General features: G+C 38.9%; 2 protein-coding genes and 1 long non-coding RNA gene across 3 annotated transcripts in view; 2 read left to right on the top strand and 1 right to left on the bottom strand.

Moving 5' to 3' along the window:
- Positions 1-4,481: 4,481 nt before the first annotated feature.
- LOC122638931 lies at positions 4,482-5,252 on the bottom strand. The gene has a single exon (XM_043831781.1). It carries the CDS (start codon positions 5,250-5,252, stop codon positions 4,482-4,484), a length of 771 nt encoding a protein of 256 aa, XP_043687716.1.
- A 3,615-nt stretch (positions 5,253-8,867) lies between these two features.
- On the top strand, positions 8,868-13,347 carry LOC122638930 (disease resistance protein L6-like). Its single transcript, XM_043831780.1, has 4 exons — positions 8,868-9,310; positions 11,594-12,770; positions 12,858-13,145; positions 13,297-13,347. Exons 1-4 carry the CDS (start codon positions 8,868-8,870, stop codon positions 13,345-13,347), a joined length of 1,959 nt encoding a protein of 652 aa, XP_043687715.1.
- A 118-nt stretch (positions 13,348-13,465) lies between these two features.
- The window catches only part of LOC122639362, a 35,078-nt gene continuing 29,409 nt past the window's right edge, over positions 13,466-19,134 (top strand). The window contains exon 1 of the long non-coding RNA XR_006329504.1: positions 13,466-13,738. This is a non-coding gene — a long non-coding RNA (uncharacterized LOC122639362). The remainder of the gene's footprint in view (positions 13,739-19,134) is intronic.

Raw genomic sequence — 19,134 nt, 5'->3', positions numbered from 1 at the left:
GCGACGAAGAGGCCATGTCCATGTCCATGTCTATGTCAAGCCAATCAAAGTCATGGATGGGGGATACATATGAACCTGATGAGCATTCATACCCATCGTCTAATCCGAAATAACCCGACTCAGGTGCGATTGCCGCCGCCGCCGCCACCGGTGCATCAATCTCTGCCTCTAGAGAGCTCATTACGTAAAATAGTCTTTCGTCTTCAAGCTCTTCCACTTGTGATTCTTCTAATAAAGACATGAAAAGAGATTCATCGATATTGGAAGCCCCCAGTGCTTCAAATTCAACATTTCCGGCGACGAAATTCTCTGAAGAAGAAGACACCAAAGAAGTCATCTTATCACAAGAAAAATAAAGAGCAAGAGAAAGAAGAAGAAGAAGAAGAAGAGGAAGAACAAATGAGGTTGTGGGAGAAAAGAAGAGAGGTGGTGGGCAAAGGGCCAACTCACAATGAGCTAGCAAAAGGGATGATAGGGTTTAAGTAGGGAAATCCATCTACCACATCACAAAGGATAACTTGAGCCCATCACCCGACAATCATGTGCACCTAATATTTTAAAAACCCACAGGTCCCAACCAGAGTGGGTCCCACATAAACTCAAAGATAAGCTTCAAAATGGAGAGAAACTACTACTGTTCCACTTGTCAGGCCACCAAATTTTATAAGAAAAGGCTGGATTAGATCTACATGTCATATAGTGAAGGAGACCAAAGGAGACAAAAGTGCAAGCAATTGTGATTAGGTTGGAAATGCTCACAAGGATTATAGTGATAAAGTAAGGAAATGGCTAAATCTCCATGGGGTCCCATTTGTTGAGAGAGAGAGAGAGGTGGTTGTTCTTGAGAGCCAATCCCCACAGGCTTAGGTGCACATGGAGCCACCATAACGTGTTGGGTGAACTTACGTACATATCTCAAAACCTCATTCCTTATGGGTGGGAAATCGATACCCATGTGATGGTGCTCCCACCATGCACTAACCTAAGCCAATTTTGACTGCACTCCTCTGTAAGATATATCACCAAACTTCATTTCTTAAAGCATTCCCCTAATCCCTTCCCTAATCCCTCCACCCTCTTTCTTTTAAAATATTTAGTTCTTGAATATTGAGATTATAATCATTTAATAAGGCTGCCCTTGTACCCACTTTCTTAATTGTATATTACTTTTATAAAAATAAGAGAAAAAATCCTTGCGAAGTTACGTGAAATTGGTGTTTAGACACAAAAGTGTCTAAAATATTATTCTCTCATCTCTCGTGAAATAAAAAATTCCTTCCATATTGATGTTACTGGATGTATTCGTATTGGCTCCCGTGCTGGTGCAGGGATCACAGAGCCTGACAGTAATCTTCTATTTATTAATTAATTATATTACATATGACTCCTTGAACCTCGCAAAGTTTGTATATTGCTGCATTGCTAGTCCTATGCTTGACTAGAGAAGGACTTGTCAGATGGGCAATATTTCTTAAATGTATGGGTGAGCGGTAGCAACACCGCGGAGTTGCGTCCATATTCACATCAGATTTATTTTGAACTGTTGATCTTATATCAGATTGATGTCAGCCATTAAACAAAAAAATCTGAAAACCTATTACCAGTTGTCAACCGGTTGAAGAAGAAAACACAGATGAAGAGACTCGTGAAGAGTCTGGCCCTCCTTGTATGTTTTCTAGTGGACATGTGTCCAACATAAAACCTCTTTCTTCGTTCTTCTTTCTTCTTCCCCGAAAGTTCCGTTGCCGGCGGTAACTAAAGCAGGTGAACCTGTTACAGTCTACCCAGCTGCAGTAGGGATCAGTGCGGCGTATGCAGTGTAGGAAATCAACATAGATCCACGGAAGCGAGGTAGGATCATTTCTATCAATGGAGAATACTATTAAAATATCTAGAACAACAGGGGGATCGATCGTTACCTAGAGTCTCACAGATGTAAGACCTTCAACCGATGATAGCCCTTTCTCAGTCGTTTCACACACTACGCAAAGCTTGGCATTCCCACACGATCAAGCCAACTCCTCCACACTCTAGGGTTCTCAAAACCCTAAACAATCTCCAAGATCAAACACCAAGAGAGGAGAGGGAAAGGAGAACGGTTTTCTCAACGAGGGGAGTGCTCCACATTTTTTGGATATGAGACTGTTGCTTGGTTTTGGCAATCCAATATATTATTTTATATCCATGCCTTCTCTTATCCCTAATTAGATGGAACACATAAGCAAGGAGATTGAGTTTCCTGAAGGGACTCAATTACCAAGCAATCAAATCTTTCCACCCAAGGAAAGACTTCTATTGCTAGAAGAATCTAATATTGGTTCTAATATTCAATATTGGACCCAATATCTTTCCTTTTCTAACAATCTCCTCCATCCTTCTGTAAGATCCAATCTTACAAGGGGATTACGAAAAAGGAAATCATGATCAACCATGCTGCGTAAATGAATGGAACCGAGAGGAAAGGGGTAAGATCGCAATGGAATTCTACTTAGCTTCTAAAGTGTCCAACATCGAAGATGCCAAGTAGATGTAACAATCAACACCCAAGGTAAGTAGTTAAGACACGCATCAGTTGCCCACGAACACAATGTTGCATGGTTTAATATAAGGCATGTGTTCGAGATTGTCAATCTTCAATGAACTGATACATAGTACTAGAGATTCTATTACCTTGATTGGACGGAGGAAAAACATTTCAAAACAAATGTTCAAGAAAATAGATAATGGTTTAACAAATATATATCTAGAAACATTTCAAAAACATTTAGAAAATACTATCAGATCCGGATTTGTGTCCAACTGTAAAGAATACTCACGTCAACATATTCCCCACGTATGGCTGTGGGTTCCATGTTGGGCCTCTCTTCCGAATACAATCAGACACTCTAAATCCAGCGCACCGGTATATAGTCAGATAGGCATCAACCGTTGGTGCACCAAAACACACAGCATATGAATGCAACGGTAAGGACCCCTCAGATCAAGGGACTAATCGTGAACTACTTAAGAGAATTTCATTTTCCTTATAAACCGACAGTACACCACATGTGAAATTGTCAAGTGATCCAGTCCAATGTAAACACTGTATGTACACTCACACTTGTATCTTGGAAAGCAAACAACATCCCTAAGCACACACAGTGTGACCATCATGCCTAATAAAATGTCCAGTGTTGTCCCTAGTGGTGAATAGTTTTAGGTATGAATACCTATGGACAACAACTGAGCTCAATAAGTGATCTTGCTAATAAAAAATTAAAATTTATTAATTCAAAAAGAAGTTTGTACATCAGTGCCAGTTTCCCATGAACCTTATGTCCATATTCTCAACATGTTTCTCAAAAACACTAGGAGAGGACACTTTAGTCATAGGGTCAGATAAATTATCTGCAATGTCAACCTTAGCTATGGCATTGTCACCACGCTAAATGATCTCACAAATCAAGTGATACTTTCGCTCCACATGCTTATTTCTCTGATGAGCTCTTTGTTCCTTCACTTATGCTATAGCTCCCCTATTGTCACATAACAATGGTATGGGTTGCTTCACTAGCTCAGGCACCACCCCTAAGTCAGTCAAGAATTTCTTGAGCCGGAGACTTTCCTTGGCTACTTCACTAGCTGCCAAATACTCAACTTCTGTTGTGGAATCGACTATTGACTTCTATTTGGCACTCCTCCAAATCACTACACCCCTACCAATCATAAAAACCATCCCAGAGGTGGACTTTCTATCATCTTTGTCAGTTTGGAAGTCTGAATTGGTGTATCCAACCACTGACAGCTGATCACAACCATAAATAAGGAAGTAATCCGTGGTCCTCCTTAGATACTTGAGGATCCCCTTGATAGCTGTCCAATGTTCTTGTCCCAGATTGGATTGATATCTGTTCATAATCTCTATAGCATGACAAATATCAGGTCTTGTACACAACATGGCATACATTAGACTTCCCACTGCCGAAGAATAGGGAATTCTCTTCATAGCCTCAACATCCTCAAAAGTTTGAGGACATTGTGACTTGAAAAGACTGATTCCCCGAGCAATTGGCGATGGCCATCTTGATCACCAGAGCGTCATCATGGGGTGATTGGATATCAGAGAGGTCTTTATTCGAGAAGATTATTTCCTGCTCGATTTTTCTTTTCTCGTCTAGCATTTCAGCCTGGAACACGCACCAAGCATGATGTTTTCTGGAATTCGAGGACTCTCCCCCAAAGCCTGGGCCCCCAAAGATTGTAGCTATCTTTTTGAGGGCCATATTCTCGGAATGGCGCCTGCGCCCCGCCGGATCTGCCCTATCTTCATTGTTGCCCAACCGAGCAAGGGACTTTGCTCTCTTCTCAAGTTCTCGGGTTCAGTTCCCCTGTCTTCTATCACCGCCTTCTTTTTTCACAAATCTGCTTAGGCGGCCCCTCTAAATGAGGGCTTCAATCTCATCCTTCAGTTGCCTATACTCCTCCATGTCATGGCCATGATCCTAATAGAATCTGCAGTATTTGTTCTTATTCCGGTCGTGTGCAGGCTTTATCATCTTTGTCGGCCAGCGCAAGGTTACTTGGTCTTTAATCTCATTAAGAATGTATGCCCGGTTGTGCGTGAGGGCAGTGTACATGGGCTCCGACTTCGAATCACTTCTAGGAACCCATAATCTTCTCTCTTCCTCTTCCCATCTTTCTGGTCTTTGCCATCCTTCTAGGGTTTTCCCCCAGGTTGGGAATCTTTTTTTTTCCAGACCTTTCTTATCGGGCTTTATCTCTTTCTCTTTCTTGACTACAAGAACTTCTGCAAGATTGATATGCTTTTCACAACGCGAGAAAAGTTCATACATATCAATTGGCTCATCCATGATCAGAGACTTCTTCAGTTCAACATCTCTGATCCCACTGTGCATGGCTTGGAACTTCACAATTGGGTCTAAATTTCGTACCTCCAGCGCCTCGTTGTTGAACCTTGTGAGAAAGTCTCTGATCGTTTCACCAGAACCATGCTGGATGGCCAAAATATTGGTTGTAGTCTTTTTATGGACTCTGCTACTCATAAAATTTGTAAGAAAGGCCCGTCTGAGCTCCACGAAGCTAGAGAGTGATTGTGGCTTCAGGTGCGCAACCCAATGTCTCACCTTCAAGGTGGAGGGGAATGCTCGGCACATAATAGCATCTGATGCCCCTTGAAAGAACATCAAAGATTTAAATTTTTCAAGATGGTCCTCCGAATCCGTCGTGCCTCCATACTGCTCAATGGTTGGCATCTTGAAACCCCAAGGTAGGCGCTCCGCTCTGATTTCGTCTGTGAAGTCGTGGCTTGGAGCCTGATTCTTTCACTTTAGAACTTCTTGGATCTGCTCTTGCAGCTCCATCACGTTGTCATTCAAGGTCTGTTCCACCTTGGTCATCTGAGATTCTTGTCTCCTATTGTCCCTAGAGTTTCTTTACCCTTTCCTCAAACATTGTTTGCATCGCTACGATTTTCACTGTGTTCTGGGGAATGGGTTCTTTCTTTCACCTGAGAGGGATGCGGGGGTGGCGGTGGAATTCCTTGTAGGATGTTATGCTACATTTCCATCATCTGGTTCATCTGGTCTTGCCATCGATTTTGCATCGCTTCGAATTGTTCCATCGTCACGAACCGCGGTGAATCTCCAGGGAGTCTTGGTTGAGAATCTTCCTTCTGTCAATCATCCTCTTCAATGATCACAACTTCCCATCCGGCCTGAGGGCCAAAGGATCCCTTTGGTGCCCCCTCTTAAGCAGTGGCATGAGCAACGGTAGTGGCAGCGGCCTTCAAAATCTTTGACTAGTTGCAAGTGTTAGTCAACAAGGGATCTTCGCGAGTTTTTGGTTTTTCGTTCCCACAGACGGTGCAAAAAATGTTGCACAAAGAAAGATGTTTGCCTTCATTATTAGGTTTCCCTCTCTGCAACACTGAAACTAATAGAGGAAACGAAGAACTGTCCTGAAATAGCGTTGATTTCTTAATTGATCTAACTCCCCTAATTGGGGCTCAATGGCCTCTATTTATATAAGTTTCACCCCAATCCCAGTTGGTTTCCTTCCTCATCCAGAGATTGAGTCGTTCTCGGTTAGGAATCTTCCATACGTGGATTATGGTTACTATTCATAACACCTTTAGGAATTTCCTTAGTCGTCTATGGTGACGTGGCTATATCGGTTTAACCGCCTTGCGCGTGATATGCGAATCTTGGACAGAATGTGTTTCTTGGGCTTCAAGCTTCCAAGTGTCACCCTGGGATTGGATGGATAAAATATGGTGAATCAGAGTTGAAGGACCAAGATAACAGGGTGGGTTTGGTATGATAGGGAGCCCCAAAATCTAAGATAGGGAATTGGATAGAATTGAAAGCTCTGATATCACTTGTGGCCAAAAAGGAGCTCGCCTCATTCCCTAATCCTGAAACGCACTGGTCCCTGCTGCAGCTGGGTAGACTTTAACAGGTTCACCTGCTTTCATTACCATTGGCAACGGACCTTTCGGAGAAGAAGAAAGAAGAAGAAAGAAAGATAGATTAAGAATTGAGAGAAAAATCCCAACGATCGGTTTTTGGTTTTATGTTGGACATGTGTCCACTAGAAAACTTACAAGGAGGGCTGGACTCTTCACGAGTCTCCTCTAGCGTGTGTTTTTTCTTCAACCGGGACAGCTGGTAATAGGTTTTCAGGTTTTTTTAATTTAACGGCTGAGATCAATCTTATTTAAAATCAACGGTTCAAAATAATCCCGGTGTGAATAAATTTTTGCCTAATTTAATTTTTTTTTTTTGTATAGAGGGTTGTGATTCAATGTTTTGAGCTCAAATTAGGATCTGCCATTAAAGTAAGATTCATGTAGCCAATTTTAATTACTTGGGACAGTTTTTTTCTAATTGATTAATGGAAAAAAGAATGCTACCTAATTGCGTGGTTCGTATGCCTAGACATAGAAGTGTATGAAAGAACCACTCTATCCCAATGAAATAAAAAATCACATCTGTACTGATGCCTCAGCACTGAGCTCCTCTCTAGGGAGTCCAGCACGCCCAGAGGGCATCCAACCGTTGGACTGTACCATACACATCTCTAGGTGTGCGTTGAGATGTGTGTGGCACAGCCCAACCCTTGGATGCCCCCCATGGGCACTCCCTGGAAGCTGAGTTCCCCGGAGAGGAGCAGGATCCCTTTCATTAGCCCCAGCGCTATTGTAAGCACTACATGACCAGACAATGACTTCTTAGCCCTTAATTAATATACGTTTTGTTGTACAAGAATTCTGTGAAAGGATCTTCCGAAATAAAATTTTTTTTAAGAAGTGTATTGTGATGTTTAAAGTTGTAAAGACAGCTCTACCTAAATTAATCACCGTCTGCAAATAAATTTATGGGTTTCATCAAAGCTTTGTCTCCATTAAGCAAAAGGTTTCTTTGAATAATTAAAGCTACGGTCTGTGGTTGCGTCTCGTTTATTCCATGAAATAAGGTGAGATGTCGGCAAATCCAGCGAAAATCCTTAGGTTCTTGATTGCATTTTTTTGCAAATTCCTTCTCGGTTAAACTTTTCCTCCAAAGTTGGTGAAGGAAAATTGTGGCATTTATAGTCATTATTATGCCTCTCTCACTGTCCGATGCCCTTTCAAAAGCACTGATACCCATCAGGCATCAGTTAAGTGAAGGAATTCGTCCATCCTCCTTAGTGGGTGAAGGGAAACTTTGTTCTTTTTATTTTCTATTGATGGGAGTCAGTGTAAACAGCTTCTTTCCTTTCAATTTATCTTTTCACTTTATAGGAGAAAGTTTTCTTCTACCTTGTTAGGTTTTATGTATTGTATTCTGTGATGATATGCATAATTATTATTGAGTTTCTATATGTTTGTATTGGATTTTGGATCCATTAAATTTACAAGGGAGAAATTATAATTGTGTGTGAATAAGGGTTTTTAAGATTTTCTATATATGGTTCTCTGAGGGGAAAATCCTAGACATAAGCAACGTTGATCATATTGTGAGATGGAGGGCAATGTAGAGCTATTTTTTGGCATAGTGAAAAACTCTTTGGTTCTCTCGGACAGATGTAGACATTCCTGTCAAACCACACTAATTTTTTCATGTTATGTAAGATTGTTTGCATGGTTTTTTCCTCGAAGATGTGGATTCATTTCCAACATATAGTATCAAATCGGGGTTCGATAGATTGTCGCAGGTGATGCATGGAAATCTAGGAAACAGATGGAGTTCTAGGAGAGTAAAAGAATGTAAAGTAGTAGATCATTTTTTTTCTTTACTACAGATCTGGTTTTTTTCTCTACGTTCGAGTAGTAGTTTAAGGAAAGGGAGAAAAATTGGGAAAGAAAAGAAGTGAGCATTGACAAAATACTGTCCAATTCCGATATGTAAGGGAGAAGAAAAGTGAAGGGTTGGGTAGAATCTGAGACGTGAAGAGCTTGCTCACGGGTGGAGTTTAGTATCATATGGCTAGTCTATAAGTGTGGTCCCGTCCCATGAGGAATTAAAGAAGATGTGTGAATGCAGCCGAAAGTTTCCTTCCGTTTACAAATTGTCGGGCACGCATGTGCCCCGCTACTTTTCCTAAAGCACACGGCATCTCTGTAAGGCCCCACCACTTGGCATGGAAAATCGAGTCGGGGTGTAAGGTGAATGGCACTAATCATCCCTTCAGAGTAGGATTTCTCTGATGTGGGTGGGTAGAGATTTTTTGTTCATATCAATATTATCATCCTTCTTGTGGCCGGTAACAGCTCCAACAACCATCTCTGCAAGCTCATGGCTTCATCTTCATCATCATCAGGTGCTAGTAGTAGTAGTAGTAGTAGTTCTTCATCTGCGTCCTCCCGTCGTCCTTCTTCTTCTTATGATATGTTTATCAATTTCAGAGGTTCAGATACTCGCACAAACTTTGTCAGTCTGCTTTACAATGCTCTAATAAAAGCTAGAATCGAAGCATACAGAGATAACGAAGAACTCTTGGAAGGAGAAGAGATTTGCCCATCTCTTCTAAGAGCTATCCGAAGGTCTGAAATCTCGATTCCTGTCATCTCTGAAAAATATGGAGAGAGCAAATATTGTCTCTTGGAACTTGCTGAGATTTGGGAGTGCCGTAAATCTAACGGTCAAACCATTCTACCTGTATTCATTAATGTTGAACCACGGGATGTTCGACATCAGACTGGAAGTTTTGAGGTTCCATTTCAGGAACACCAGAGGAAGTATAAGCCTGCTATTGTAGAGAGCTGGAAGAATGCTTTGAAAGAGGTGGGAGATCTAAAGGGATGGACTCTCAAGGGGGACGCAACCATTGAGTAAGTCGTCTTACTCTCCTTACAAACATATTATTCCTAAGCTAGTTGTTTCCACTCTTCATATGTACTATATTTTTAACTTGAGGGTTTATCTTCTTCTTCCTCCTCTTTTGGATCGGTTGGATGTATTAGCTTAACCAAAAAAAAAAAAAAGAACAAGAAAAAAAAGGTTAGATGTATTAATAAGTAGGTGTATATACCTATCACATCTGCTTGCCATTGATTTTAAGTATATTTATGTGATTTTGTTCGAATATAATATATACATATATATGAAATAGTTGGAAAATCAGCTTTTGACAGGGCCGAGTTGCCTAGCTCAATTGAGTTAAAAATTTGGAAAACCTAATCAAGAGTCATGTAGAGTAGATCAGGGTAAAAATCGATGAGACTCAGTCAATAATCATCCGAGTCAAATAAGACTCAGAATTTTTACTTGAGTCATCACAAACTTGGCGAGTTTAATTGTTTGTTTAAAAACAATAAAGGCGATTCACTTAAAAATTGAGTTGAGTAAAAGAGTACATCCATATTCTAAAGCAATAAGAAACCCTCAACTCCTTGTCTCCCTTCTCTTGCTCAATGGTATAAAATCAAAGTGCATTTATATGTGATTCCTTGAATTTATATTTTAATTTTCCCATATTTTTTTTATGTATTTATATATATATATATATAACTAATTCCTACATATTATTGCATTATAAAATTAAAAAAAAAATATGACTCACCTTGACCGGGTTTGACAAGGCCGAGTCACCAAGATTTTCTAGAAAACGAGTCGAGTCAGAAAACCTAGTTTTCCAACTCTACACATGATATCAGCTATTGACTAATAACTATATCTGTATCTGGATTTTGGATACATATTAAGATGTGAAAGTTGTATATCTAATTTAGACAACTCAGGTTCTCCCGCTCTAAGTTCATGCCCAACTAGGTTCGGCTGAGTCCTACATGTGTGAGCTTGAGGTTGGGCTATGCTGAGCTTTGATTAGACTTAACACCTTGGGTTAGGCCCGGGTTCTATAAATCCCAGCCCAAGAAGGACTTGTCAGCTGGGAGGTAGAACGATGCTATCTCATCCATAATTATTATGTTACCGCTATTGTTTTGTGTATTTTCATCATATCTAATCATCCGATTGTTTTCACTTTTCATCCTCAAAAGTCGATACTATTTAAGATCCCTCTTACAAAAGAGGAAGTCTTATTTTTTTTTCCATAAATTCACCAAAATGACTGAATTTGATTGGGAACAATAAAATATTATACATAAAAAAAACTAGTAGTAGAACCAAAGTTTTAAAAAACAAGAGCATAAGTTTGTAAGCATAGCAAGCAATTATAATTAAACAAAATTTTCACATTGAAGAGAAATTGTCCTTTGTATTTTAATATTAAATCACTATAGTACTAGACTGACCATGACAATGAGCGAGTTTCCGCTGGATGTATGCTTAGCAGTGGGCACATGTAGCACCATCTTTTAGGGCAAACAAGGAGTATTCTTGGTAACAAAAAGGACATATGTTTACTAATGAACATACGTGCAATGGGGAGCCACGCTTCATGATAATGCATAATTGACTGGAATGAATTATTACCTACAAAAAGGAAGTTAATTACCATAAAATTACCCTCTCCTCAGGTAGTTTGTTCTCTGACTTTTATCAAATTAGCTGTAGGGTTCTAAAAAAATAAATAAGGGCGCACATTCTCTGTTCGGGAGTTGCACTAGGCACAGCCTATGCTCGGACACATGGGGCGGGACAAGGGCGGGGTTTAGGTCATTAGGGGGGGTCATTTCGCCCACCCCTAATGTGTCTGGGCGTACCCTGCGCCCCAGTGCAGAGAACTTTATCCCAATAAATAAATATTGCGTTTAGGTTTTCAAAACAAACAAATTTTAAACAACTTATACTGTGATACATATTATATGACAATATAACCTATTGTTGACCTCCTATCTTTGTTCTTTAAACCAATGTTGTTTGGTCCATCAAAGGTTGACGTTGTTTCCTTTCTACATGTGGATCAATAAGGTATCAATTTTGTTCCTTGTTATGATTTGGCATGCATTATTTGATGATATTTGTGGCTTAGTTGTGAGACAAATGTGAACAATAAAAAATACCCTTGATTCTCATTATTAGTGATTACCATTTATAGTATTTTTTTTCTATTCCATCTAAAAGTTGAGGAATCTCTTATTTTTTTGTACTAGATATTTACACATCGTTACTTATTATTGTGATTTACTCTTTAACATGAGAAATTGCAGGGATCAGTCAAATTTAGTCGAGTTAATTGTTCAAACGGCTTTGAGAGTACTAAAACGCACCCCATTGGATGAATGTAAACACCCTGTTGGAATAGATTCCCACATTGATAAACTACTTCCTTTGTTAAATACTGTTTCCGATGATGTAAGATTTGTGGCAATATGTGGCATGGGCGGCCTTGGAAAGACAACTATTGCAAAGGCTGTCTATAATTGCATCTTTAGAAGCTTTAATGGAAGTAGCTTTCTTATAGATGTGAGAGAAGAAGCTTCACAAGGAAATAAGGGTTTAGTTTCTTTGCAGAAGCGACTTCTTAAAGATATCTTGGACAGGGACGAAGACATAAGCAATTCTTCTCAAGGATCAAAATTGTTAGAAAAGAGACTTCATAGAGAAAAAATTCTTCTTATTCTCGATGACGTGGACAATTATAAACAACTTGATGCATTAGCTGGTGGAATAAATTGGTTTGGTCAAGGAAGCAGGGTCATCATAACAACTAGAGATGACCATTGTTTGAATGTACATAAATCTGATAAAGATATCAAAATATATAAGCCTAAAGAACTAAATGCTGAGAATTCTCTTCAACTCTTTAGTTTGCATGCCTTTTCAATGAGCAAACCTCCTGAAGATTTTAAGGAGCTTTCATGTGAAGTCGTGCAACATGTTGGTGGATTACCCCTAACCCTAGAGGTGTTGGGTTCTTTTCTATGTGACAAAAACAAAGATGAATGGAAAGATACATTAAGAGGATTGAAAGATATCGTTGATAACAAGGTCTCTGGAATGTTGATAAGAAGCTATGATGATGAGGTCTTTGCAAGGTTGATGATAAGTTACGAAAAACTAAGTGACCAAGCAAAAATCATATTTCTTGATATTGCATGCTATTTCATTGGGTGGAAAGCAGATTGCCTTTTATATTCTTATCCTTGGAATGGAGAAGAAGCAATTCCATTATGGGAAGCTTGTGAGTTGAATCCAAGATTAGCCATAAAAGAACTTACTCAAAAGCACCTCCTAAAGATTGATGATCATGGCAGATTGAGAATGCATGATGAACTTCGATTTATGGGAAGAAGAATTGTCTTGAAAGACATCAATGGGGATCCTACCAAGCGTACCAGATTGTGGTCTGCTAATGAGATCTTAGAAGTATTAGAAAAAGGCAAGGTGAGTGTCATCTTTTTCTCGTTCACTTTTTTTTGGGATGTGTATGCATTAAATTTTCTTTATTGGAATACTATTTTTCTGCTGTAGGGAACTCAAATGGTTGAAGGTATCCTCCTTCCGTCTGGAGTGGAAATAGATGATTTAAGCTTTGATGACTTTGCCAAGATGCCCAATTTAAGATTTCTCAAAGTTGACAAGAAAATCATCACTGGGGATTTTTCGCACCTTCCTTCTAAATTAAGATGGTTCAGTTACCAGTTTGCCCGTTTGAAAATTCCACCAGTCAATTTTTATCACGATGAACTAGTTCATCTTGACTTATCTTGGAGTTACATCAACATGGAATGGAATGATAGACCTGAAAATAATACAAAGGTATATATAGTATGATTGTAATTTTATTTTTTCACTTGGTTTAATTATTATCAAATTTTAAATTTGAAGACTTAATTATATTATTTCTTTGTTTGACAGCGGTTTAAAAAATTGAAGGTTCTTATTCTCATGGGCTGTCAACTTCTCTCAGACTCTACCGACTTCTTCTCATGGTTTCCATGTTTACAAAGATTGGATCTGACGGCAATCCGTTATCTTTTTAAATTACCGGATAGTATTTGCCAGCTGGCTTCTCTCAAAAGTCTCATTCTCACTGATTGTACGTCAATCAACAAGTTGCCTACGGCCATTGGTAATCTAAAACATTTGGTTCAACTTTCAACAAGTTGCCTACGGCCATTGGTAATCTAAAACATTTGGTTCAACTTTCAGTAAGTAGGACAAATATTAAAGAACTACCTGATGGTGTAGGGCAGTTAGAGAAGCTTGAGAAATTAGATGTTTCAGATTGCAGTAATCTGGTGAGGCTACCAACCTCAATGTGTAGAATGAGGAGTTTGACTTACTTTGACATGAAAGATACTATGATTGTAAAATTACCAGATGATTTTTCAAAGCTCTCGAGCTTAGAGGTGTTAAGAATCGGCAAGAGGAGGAAACTTCAACTACTCCAAATCAGCAAGAGCAGTTTTCCTTGTCAACAACTTCAGGAAAACTACATGAACCTTGTTGAATCTCTCTCAGGGCTTCCCTCCACTTTAACTCGTCTGGAAGTTAACAGTTGTATTTCGCTGCAGATAATTTCAGATCTTTCAGGCTTGGAATGTTTGAAGGAATTATTTCTTATTCATTGCAAATCATTGGTAAGATTACCGGATTTGTCAAACCTTAAAAAATTGAGGAAATTGTGGATTAGAAGTTGTGAAAATTTAGAGGAAATTCCCAGCCTTGATGGAACAAAATCCTTGGAAGTGTTGGAAGTGGAATTTTGTCCCAAATTAATAGAGTTACCGGATTTGTCTAATCTGAAAAGACTGAGGATATTAAGTCTTATGGATGATATAAACCTCGAGGAGGAAATTCACGGCTTAGAAGGAGCTGAATCTTTACAAGAGTTCAGTGCAGAGGGTTGCAACAAATTAACTGAGACAGGGAGGAAGTTATATGGGCAGGTACCGAATCCACTTACATTTATCTATCAATCTTAATCAATTAATTAATTAATTTCTCTCTACTGTACCTAACTTTTTTTAATAAATGGGAGCTCCTTCCTTTTCTATATATTGACACTGGATGGACTACTTTTAATTAGTTGCCTTAATTCCCTCCCTCTTTATATATAATTTATAATTTATAATAATTTATATACAGGGAAGAGTTGTTGTTGATAATGTTGTCCAAGGTGGTCAGCAGGGAAGTAACTGCTCCTCAATTGTTGCTGCTGCTGCTGCTGATGATGATCAAGAAGACGGGTCGTCACCAATTCTGTGTGTTGTTTTTGCATTGACATCTCGGAGACGGTTGGAACAAGGGATGCACTTTCTGGTTGAAGCTTATATCCGTCGGGGAGTAAGAAGGATTCGGTTTGGACATTCAATTAGAATTGAGGACGACGACATTGAATTGATCACTAATAATTATAAGAAGAGAGATGACATAATCTACATCCACCATTTCAAAGGCTTTACTTGGTTTGGGTTTCCGCTGGAAAGCAAAGATTCTATTGAGGAATTAAGTGTAGTGATATGCCACTCCCCCCGAGCTTATCATCCGAGCAAAGTCCTTGTGAAATTCTGTAAGGTTTTGTTCGAAAACAAGGATTCAGAGAAACGAATGCCTAACAAAGAATCCAGTGCTAAGTTGGTAGCAGATTTCTTCAGATGGTTCAATAGTGACAATAATGATGATGATGATGATGATGAATAATGCAATAATTGTTGGGTGCAGTGATAGTTCTTTGGGATCGTTTATGCAACTGCTTCAGTACTACAGGGTAAGCTTTCATCTGTGACCTCTACAAATTTTATACTGAAGTAAGCTTTGTTAAGATAGATATGGTAGGTCGGGGGTGTCAAACATGTGTCACAAAAAATGTTCTTGGGATGTATTTATTGGTTGAAAATTCTAATTAGAGATTTAATTGCATTATGGGAAAATGTTCTCTAGTGTTGAGGGCGTAGGCTGCACCCAGAAAAATGGGGGATGGCAAAATGACATTCAGTGGGCGGGTGGAAATACCACCCCATGTGTGTCTAGGCGCAACCTGTGGTACGTCAACCCTTAAATTATATATAGGGAGAATTTTCCCACTCCACCAGTCTAGTATTGTCTTCTCACATGGGATTTTTCAATTGTTTATCTTCCCTTTTCTAACCATATGGGCCCCACCCCTATATAGATGATCGATGATGTTCCCCGTGCAACTGTTGGTGTGGCGTAGGAGATTCCTCACCCAATTGCCATTATGGATCATGAAGAACTCTCTCCCTTATTAATATATAACCTATAAATTGTCAAAGAATGACTTTTCTTGAGTTGTTCATCACTCACTTTTAGTTTTTATATTTTTATTTTTCTTCCCATTAGCAAGTGGTTGATCGGTATCCTTTTTAGGTAGTTTATTTTCTTTTAACCCAGATAAAACTAATGACTTAAATGTGGTCTGATGTGGGAATATATATATGTTTTGTGATTAGCCGGCCTTTACCTAGAAACCACACTAACTAGATTAGTATAAGTGTGCCAATTTAGGATCAGAACCTAGAATTGGACCAAGATCGATTTGCAGGTTACTAGGTGAAAAGGAAGGGCAATTTGGGTACTTAAAAATATAAGGGTAGAAGGAAATGTAAAAGTTTAAAAGCAGGGTAGTTTTAGAAAAGAAATTTAAGATAGTATACTTTTAGTAAATATAAGCTAAATGTAGGGTAGTGATAGTACTTCCCCCCCAAAAAAAAACATATCCCATAAACCTGCCCTTGGTCAAAGTTAGACTGGAATTGGATAGGGTCTAATTAACAATTTGGGGAAGATGGGTTGCAGGTTTTTTTTCTTTTCTTGAAGGGGTATTTTTGTCATTTTACCTCTTGATTTTAACACTGTTAGTCATGAATTGACGGAATGGGTGTATTTGTTAAAATTTGTAAACCTCAGGGGGTACACAGAATTATCCAAAACCGAAGAGTAAAATTATATTTTCGTCAAACCTCAAGGGTGGTATGTGTAAATTACCCAATGAAATGTTCGTCCTTTCCAGGAATTAACTGACAGTTTTACACCTTTTACTCAAGAAATGACAATTAAAAGAAACCGACTTGGGGATTTCTTCTAAAAATGACAATCTTTGATCTCCTTAACTGTTTAAGTTTTCAAATGAAAATTAGAAATGTATGAGATGGTGACTGAAAATCCACCAATGAAACAAAATGTACTAATCAAATACAGCCATTAAGAGTTCAGCAAATGACAACTCGATCTTCTGTTTGGACTTCATTCTCCTTTCCAAATGTCATAAATTTGCATCTGTTTATTACATTTTAAGTAAGAAATCTCATCAGTTTGAAACAAAAAACGGATTTTTATCGTCTCAATTACACTTTCGTCAATTACACTTTCGTCAATTACACTTCAAGTGCACACCTAAGATGAGGAGAAGTGGCATGATGAAATCTCACGGTCCAAATTAAATTGAACGATTTCACTTTCATTTCACACATTGCGATTTTTCCCTCCATTCTCTCTCTCCCTCTCTCCCGCCTCAAGTGCACACCTAAGATGAGGAGAAGTGGCATAATGAAATCTCACGGTCCAAATTAAATTGAACGATTTCACTTTCATTTCACACATTGCGATTTTTCCCTCCATTCTCTCTCTCCCTCTCTCCCGCCTCTCCTCTCTCACGACGACCTGACCAGACGACGGTGGAGGTGGTTTCCGTCACTGTAATCTGCAACCTCACGCCGGCACGGCAACCTCACGTCGACGGAGCACCATCACAATCCTATTTCTTTTTAAATCCCTAACTCACTCTCTGCCATAGCTCCAGATTCGAATCATTCTTCTTCTTCCTCGCACAAACGAAGCTATTGCCCCTGCAACTTCAGGTATGGGACTATTTCAGTCAAAGAATCATGATTTTCCCTAGCCCAAACCCAAATTTGTTCTGATTTTGCGTTTATTTTGCAGACCAAACCCTATCTCCTCTCCGGCGACTCCTCTCCTCCAAGGCAGCGGCGGCGGTGGCTACAGCGACTCCTCTCCATACTCCAGGTATCCCCATGACTCCTGTCCTTCGATCTCTGTTACCTTTACAGTGCCTCTTTGTTTGTGTTTTTTTTTTTTTTTTGTTGTCATGGGGTCGTTTTGGAACTAAATCAATCAGTGATTATTTAGTGGATCTGAGTGGTACTTCTGTGGAATCAGAAGTGAAGACCTGGTGGATTCTAAGTGAGGCTTTGGTGGATTCCTGTTCTGTTTTTAATTTTTTTTCTTTCTCTTTTATGTATCCCTTTCTATCATTCAAGCAAGGTTCAGGTTAGATTTGTTAGTTTCTAAACCCGATGGCTATAGTGTTTTACCTGAAATTACAGTTTCAGATTTGCTTCCATCCTTGATTCTAGCTTCTGATTTGATTGTTGATTGTTTCTTGCCATACCTGAATGCAGTTTATCTCTTTCTCTATTTTCAGTCTCTTTTAGATTCAAAACTTTCCATCAATTTCTGGTTTTTTCTGGTTCATGTCAAATTTTTGTGTCGATTTGGTAGAAGATAGAACGTAAACTAGATAGAAATGTTAAACCTTTAAGACAAAGTTTATCTTTTATCAAGTTAAGAAGGAAAATTGATTTAAAGTGGGACAACAATTCTCTAGTTTGGAGGTCTTTATGTCATTGTGAAAAAGCACATAATAGATTTGGAAACTTGTCTATTTTGGCATCATCATCAATAGCAATTTCAGTTTGACTTGTTATTGCTAACTGCTTCCATGTCCATGCATTTAGAAACGTCCTTAGAAAATGCCAGATTCACGAGGCTGTACAAGAGCAAGAAAAGGGTCTGGATGCTTTAGGCAAGCTACTTATATGGACTGCCTAATCTTTCTTTCTTTATGATTTATCAGCTCTGGATTATTTTCAATACCTAACATTATAGTAATTGAAGATGATGGATCAAATTGTCAAGAACTATAAACACAGATCTGAACCCGGCTGTCTCTGCTCAGTGGTTACAAACTACACTTCCTCACTATTTCCTCATGATGGTGCTCCCTTGTTAGAATTTTAGTAATGTACAGGGGAGGATCTATATGAGCTGAACCCAGTGCAATAATATTCATGAAGATATCTCTTTAACAACTTGAGTTTTATTTTGGGTTCTGAACACCATTTCTCATTCCATTTGATTGGGATCCATAAGAGCTAGGACCAGTCCAAGTTCCCTGCATTAAAGCCACCTTTGCCCTCTCTCTCTCTCTCTCTTTCCCCATATAACCCCCATCTAACCAAAAAAATTTACACTGATAGACACCTCATATAAAAACAACACACGGTAATAAAGTGTCTATTAAATGTGGAGTCTTGGAGAATTTGTTCTTATCATATTAACTGTGGTTTTATTTTGTTTGTTTGTAGGGATTGCTCTGTGAAACTGTTGAGGAATTCCCTGAAAGTCTTGCGAACCCATACTCAAAGAGGTTCTTGTGGGCAGAGATCACTACAAGATGGCCTACTTGGTCTTATGTGGATGACATGGTTCTTAGGGAGAATTATTACAAGCGTCCTATGAAGAAGAGTACTCCAAGGGGCTTGAAGCTTATTTTCTGGTTTCATAATTCTTAATATGGGCAGACCAATTCAGTCAATTGAAGAACTGTTATATGTACTTCATCTTGTAAAAACTTTTATAAATGGTTGATATGTGAGGATTGAGTTCCTTTTTTGTCTAGCTTGTTTGAAAATCCAAACTTATAGAAAAAAAAAGGTGTTCCTTTGACTTCTCTTTCTTGGGTTTTCTATTTCTAGTATGTTCT

Source organism: Telopea speciosissima, chromosome 9 (assembly GCF_018873765.1).
Source record: "Telopea speciosissima isolate NSW1024214 ecotype Mountain lineage chromosome 9, Tspe_v1, whole genome shotgun sequence".
Classification (NCBI taxonomy): Eukaryota; Viridiplantae; Streptophyta; class Magnoliopsida; order Proteales; family Proteaceae; genus Telopea; species Telopea speciosissima.
This window is presented reverse-complemented; position numbering and strand designations above follow the sequence as displayed.